The sequence below is a fragment of the Medicago truncatula genome, chromosome 2 (assembly GCF_003473485.1).
Source record: "Medicago truncatula cultivar Jemalong A17 chromosome 2, MtrunA17r5.0-ANR, whole genome shotgun sequence".
Taxonomy (NCBI): Eukaryota; Viridiplantae; Streptophyta; class Magnoliopsida; order Fabales; family Fabaceae; genus Medicago; species Medicago truncatula.
Genome location: NC_053043.1, coordinates 13,977,666 through 13,983,743, shown reverse-complemented (window position 1 = coordinate 13,983,743; position 6,078 = coordinate 13,977,666). Strand labels below are relative to the sequence as shown.

Below are 6,078 nucleotides of genomic sequence, written 5' to 3'. Positions count from 1 at the left end.
TGTCGCAATCTTGATAATTGTCGCCCAAATTTATTTAAAATTCTATGACAGACAACCTTAATATTGACATTGACTATTGAAAGTAAAAGTTTATAGTTTTTCTTGTAACGTCTAAGATTATGACTTGATTGGTGTAAGTTTGACATAAACAAAAAACAAATATTTGTGTCTCGAAATCGATCGACTCAATTTTTTTTTTATCATTTTCTTGTCGATCTGACACCCATCAAGTCACTTTCTCAAACGTGATGATGAATAAGATATGACTTTCTGTAACACCCCGTTTTCCCAACATAAAAATTCTTAAAAACATTTATCAGAGTAAGCATCATAAACAACGGGATATCACATAAAACATAATCCAAAACAGTTAAATAATAATTTAACCAATATCTTAAACATTGCAGCGGAAAATCATAATCATAATTCATAAAACGTTTTGGCACGCAGGCCCCATCAAAAGTTCATAATCATAATCCATAACATTATAAAAATAACATATTAGTCACGTAAGAGAATGAAGCATGCATAAACATAAACCCCATCCCGTTACGTATCAGAGCGACTTAAACGACACAGTGAGGCAAAGCCACTCACAGAAGCAACTGCACACTAAGCACGATCACCTGTAAGTTACCCATACGAAGGGCAACATTTTGAAGCAGAAGGGGTGAGATTTCATAACAAAATAATGCTAATCAAAGTAATTCGAATCATAATTAACATTAACATCATAATCATTCTTGGATAACTTTGCGTATTCAAATAACAAGTATCACATATTCATATATTCAACAAATATCACGTATTCACTTATTCAATCGTCATCAACAACATAGCATTATGGACATGACAATGTGACAATGCTCTTAGACTCCTTATATGCATGTGGTACCAATCGTCATCATAAGTATTAATATACTTTAATCGTGCGGAGGACAAAGCTCCTAATAATCGTGCGGAGGACAAAGCTCCTAATAAACGTGGTGAGGACTAAGCTCAATGAGATGCTATGCATGGACTCTTATGAACAAAACATCGTAATCAACATATCAACATGCATCCAACAATTTGGAGCTAAACATCATCATTTCATCATATATAAATACATACAATGCACTTAGTTAAATAACAGCAGCAGCATAATCAAGTCACATAACAGGATGATATCATTATATCAATAGCACATCAATTATTTCATAATTAAACTTCCATATCTTACATAAATATACAATACCTTAATCATAATCAATCAATATCAACATAACTTAAACAGCTTACAGACTGCATTTAACGTCATCATTAGGTCTTATTATCATAAGGGGGTTCACTCTTGATCAAAACGTGCGACACAAATCGCACAAACACTCATAACACTCAAGGCTGGAGGTGCTCGCGAGGCGAGGGTTCTTGCTCGCCATGGCGAGTACTAAACAATTCCCAAACTAAAGTTGTTCTGGGTCTAATCTTGCCCTACATTCATTCCTAATCATTACTAGGTGTGTTCAGGCACACTAAGGCATTCAAGGTCCAACTAAAAAGGTCGAAACACAAAATATAACATGCACTCTGCCTTAGCTCGCTATGGCGAGTAAGATCGCTCGCTATGGCGAGCTGCATTGCACAACTCGCGAGGCGAGGAAACAGGGTTCGCGAGGCGAGCGATGAATGTTCATCACTCGCGAGGCGAGATTCATAGCTCGCCGTGGCGAGCGATGAATGTCGCTACGGCCAGACTTCCTAAATTCACAAAAACTCGATGTTTCACATGGTTCTAAGCTTGTTTTTGATTCCCAAGTTCGTCCTAAACATTATCTAAGGTCTAGGAACACTTTCTACATCAATTAAACCAATTCTCACCGTTTGATCATCAATTCTAAGGTTTTGACCTAGTTTTCGTTTTCTCCAATTCACTCCTAATTCTTGTTAACTAATCATCAGAATCACATTCAATTAACAATACTGAGTTATTAGTCTCACCCTTACCTGGTTATGAAGAAATCGCAGCCCTCTCTATGCTCTTCTCCCTTCTAAGCTTTTCTCCCTTTTTCAAAAGTTTTCACGTACAATGAGTTTCTAAAATATTAGGTCTTCTCCTATTTATATCTCTTCCTAATTACTTATCTTATCTCACTTTCACCCCCAAAACTATCTAAAATATCAAAACAGCCCTCAACTAAATATTTTATATTATTTTCAAATCTTTATTTTATTTAACAATAAAATAATTCTCATATCATAATCAAATCCTCCAAAACTCATAACTTATCACGTCATCAATCAAATCACTAAATTCACCACCAATCATCAAAACATATCAAAATCATGCATATACTATATAATTATAATATAATTGCCTAAACTCAATTAAATAACGATTAAACAAAAGTGGGCGTTACACTTTCTATTTCTAAAAAACATCGACAATTAATGTAAATATTTTGGTCAATTTTTAGGTAAACACTCCAAAGTCAAACCACATATCATAATGATTCACTGTAAAATTGTTTTTTTTTTCTTTCTAGAAAATTTGGTATTTGTTCACGTATGTAAACACAAGTTAATTACAACAAGTGAGCTGCTCAATGAAACGTCTTAGGAGGAGTCTCAAGAGCACTCTTAAGAAATAACTGAATAATACACTATTTTCACTATCTGGAATCTGTCCCATCAAACATTCAAGTGTTCCCCTTTTATAGTCCTCAAGGTGTTGGTTTAATGGGTCTTTTTCTGATCATTCAAGGCCCATTAAGTTGTGATCCAGAGCCTCCTATTGGTTGTATGTTTTGAGTACGGCCGCGCACGGACTAGGATGCAACTCATCCGTACTAGGCGCGTGGACTTGAGACGCGTTGATCGTCTGTACGAGACACGTGGTATTAAGTGAAGATGAGATGAGCTGGCTGGCATGACTTTGAACAATCAAGCCAGTGTTGACGGAAGACGAGCTGAGCTGGCTGAGTTGACTTGAACAATCAATCCAGCATCTTGAACAGTCAAATGGAATGGTCTATCCATGCCAGTCTAGTATTCGATTTAAGGACCGACCAATCAAGATTCACCTCTAACCTAACCTCCAAATGTAATAAAAATTAAAAGAAAAAAATTAACATGAATTATTTGCTACTTACCAAAGGTTGCTGTGTTGTAAGGTAGGAGACCATCAGCATAATGGAGGCTACCGGTGAATTTGGTCTTTGCAGGACCATCAACCATGTCAATTGGATTACTATTAATTGAAAAAAATCTTATATATACACTCATGGTGTTTTTGAACAAAGTTACATATGAGTACTAAACTTTAACTTTGATCCAAATCCATGACCGCAGAAAAAAAACTACCGGATTACATAGGTCCAAGTGAATAAGGAACACCAGACTTCACAATCCAAGTATCACGTGCAGTTGCATTAACAATCTCAAAGAATTTACCAGGGTAATATTCAGCTGCTACATTTGAAGTTAAAACCTTAACACCATGCCATTTAACTCTTAAATTTGTGTCAGCACCAGGACCTTTATTATTGTACTCATAAAAAGTACATGTATCCTTAAAAGCACCTCCCACCATTGGCATGTAACCTTCAGGGGCAAACATAGCATCAATGGTTGAGTCCATTATGACAACTTTGGAATATAGCTTCCATGGTCTTCCTAGGTAAGATAATTTGGGTGTTACCGATGTTAGCGCTGGTTCACCTGTTTTGAAAATACGAGAAGAAGAAATTATTATTAATAACGGTGACAATAAAATTTTAATTTTAATTTTTTTTTTGTTTAACTGCGGTTCACCTGTGAAGTGAGAACTTAGGAAAACGAGAGCACTTGCACTGTTTTGTTTATCTCGTCCACCTGCGGTTACTAGACATTTTTGGCCTTTTGCTGGCACTCTACAAATTAGTTTGCAATTTTGGAAAACTCCAAAGGCGTCGCCAAAAACAAAGTCGATTGTGCCAGAGATGGCGCAGTCACGGTAGAATTGGCGTTGGGATTCGACGAAGAGTGTGTCTTGGAAACCGTCCATTTGACAGTTGTGGAATATTGCTTGATCTGCTGTTACTCGGAGGGCAACTGCTTGAAATTTACTGGTTCCTGCTGTGTTCTCGAAGCCAATATCCTTTGCCATGAAGTTTGCACCATTAACACCTGCGATCCATGCATGAACAAATTAATTAAATAAATGTGTAGTATAAGTATTGTAATTAAGATGTGTATTAGCGGATATAATATTGACTTAGTGATTGAGATCAGAAAGTTAACGAGTGAGACCATAATGAGGTCGAAGGTGTGATCATCGCTCCCAACATAATACTAACAATAATAATATTTTCCGCTAAAAAACATTTTGCGTGAATTCTTTAGAACTTACCGAAAGTTGCAGTTTTGTAAGTGTTGATACCATCAGCATAGTTGAGGCTACCAGTGAATTTGGTCTTGGTAGGACCATCGCCAATGACAGTAACATAATTCATTTCCTTAGCAACATTAACAGTCTCTTTATATACACCAGCCTTAACATAGATCACAAAAGGTGCTGCATTTGTAGGAGGAACAGTCTTAAGAGCATCAGTTAATGTCTTAAACTGTCCACTCCCATCTTGAGCCACAACAGCATTAGCTTTAACATTTCCACCAGCAAGAAGATGTCTATGCCCGTCACTAACCCATGAAGGAATACCATCATCAGATAAAAGCCTCCTACTAACACCATATTGGGATGGATGGAAACCCTTAAGTATGCGCGAAACAACATCCATCATGTCAATGGCATTACTACTTAATTCCATAGAAGTTTTCAAAACCTTAGCCATTGTTTCACCAGCATGTGTTTTTGTATTTACAAAACCATCTAAACATGTTTGTTGATGAGAAAGTGTACCAGTTAACCAAACCTTGATATCAAAAGCATATTCACTTAGCTTATGGAAATCAAATTGGTCCAATGTACCAACAGATTTATGAATTCCATCAACAGCATAATCCAAAACTTCATTGCAAATTTCCATCGCTTGTTTTGTCATGCTGTCTGTTGCCAATTCTTGATAAAGTGCTGAATTGTTTATGTGTTTCCGTAATTCCTCTTCTGTTGCACCCAAAGCTCCTTTGATACGATTTTTCATGTTGCTGAATGACGCTTTTTCAAGAGTTTTGTGACATGTTTCTTTGAATTTTGTTGATTGACATAGCATATCAACATTTTTTTGCGAGTTAGAGATATGTGCTTTTTGTTCTCCATCGCCACCCTTTGTTAAACTAACTGCGACGACGCCTACCATAGCCACAAGAAGTATGCAAGATACACCAAGAAGTGCATGCTTTTTCCCTTGGCCTTGGCCACCATTATTGTCATTTCCTCCCATATTTTATAAAAAACAATTAATTTTTCTATAAACTATATAGTATTTTTTTTTTCTTATTAGCCCTTTATTTCTGGGCAGTGTTTTTCAATTGCCCGGTAGAGAGGGCTATGTTTTTTTTTTTGACAAGTGAGAGGGCTATGTTTTGTTTCTCAATTTTGTGAGATGGATTATACATATGCATTGAAGTACCTGTAGCTACAAAAAACAAACAGGTTCACTTGTGAAACGGAAAAATATTTGGGAAACCGTTTGTTTTAACTCCTAAACTTGGATTACAACATTACCTCAAGTTTAGTAATTGACTAATTTTGGCAATTAACTTGTCCTTGAATTGTGAACTGAACACTGCTACCTCCGTTCCTTTTTAATTGTCACTTTTTGACATTTTACACAAACCAAGACAATCAATAATTGTTTTTACATTTGATCCAATAAGTTATGCTTTTACTATAATGACCTTGTTCATTTAACATCTCATTTAATATATTTCTCTCTCCGCAATAAATAACTAAGGATAATATTGGTATATCAACATTTAATGTTGCATTGAACTTTAAAAGTAACAGTTAAATATGAACAAAAAATTTCTCCAAAAGAGACATTTAAAAAGTAATGGAGGGAGTAATTTTTTGGTTGTCCTTGACCAATGTTATTATAAGCAATTATGAATTAGTTACTCAATTAGTTAGTTTAGTTGAACCCTATCAATAGATTATTA

At 35.6% G+C, this 6,078-nt stretch overlaps 1 protein-coding gene across 1 annotated transcript; it reads right to left on the bottom strand.

The window, feature by feature from the left end:
- Positions 1 to 3,346: 3,346 nt before the first annotated feature.
- Positions 3,347 to 5,006, bottom strand: LOC25488085 (pectinesterase/pectinesterase inhibitor). Its single transcript, XM_013607744.3, has 3 exons — positions 4,370 to 5,006; positions 3,793 to 4,146; positions 3,347 to 3,699 (listed from the first exon to the last, which is right to left on the bottom strand). Exons 1-3 carry the CDS (start codon positions 5,004 to 5,006, stop codon positions 3,347 to 3,349), a joined length of 1,344 nt encoding a protein of 447 aa, XP_013463198.3.
- Between the last annotated feature and the right edge of the window lie 1,072 nt (positions 5,007 to 6,078).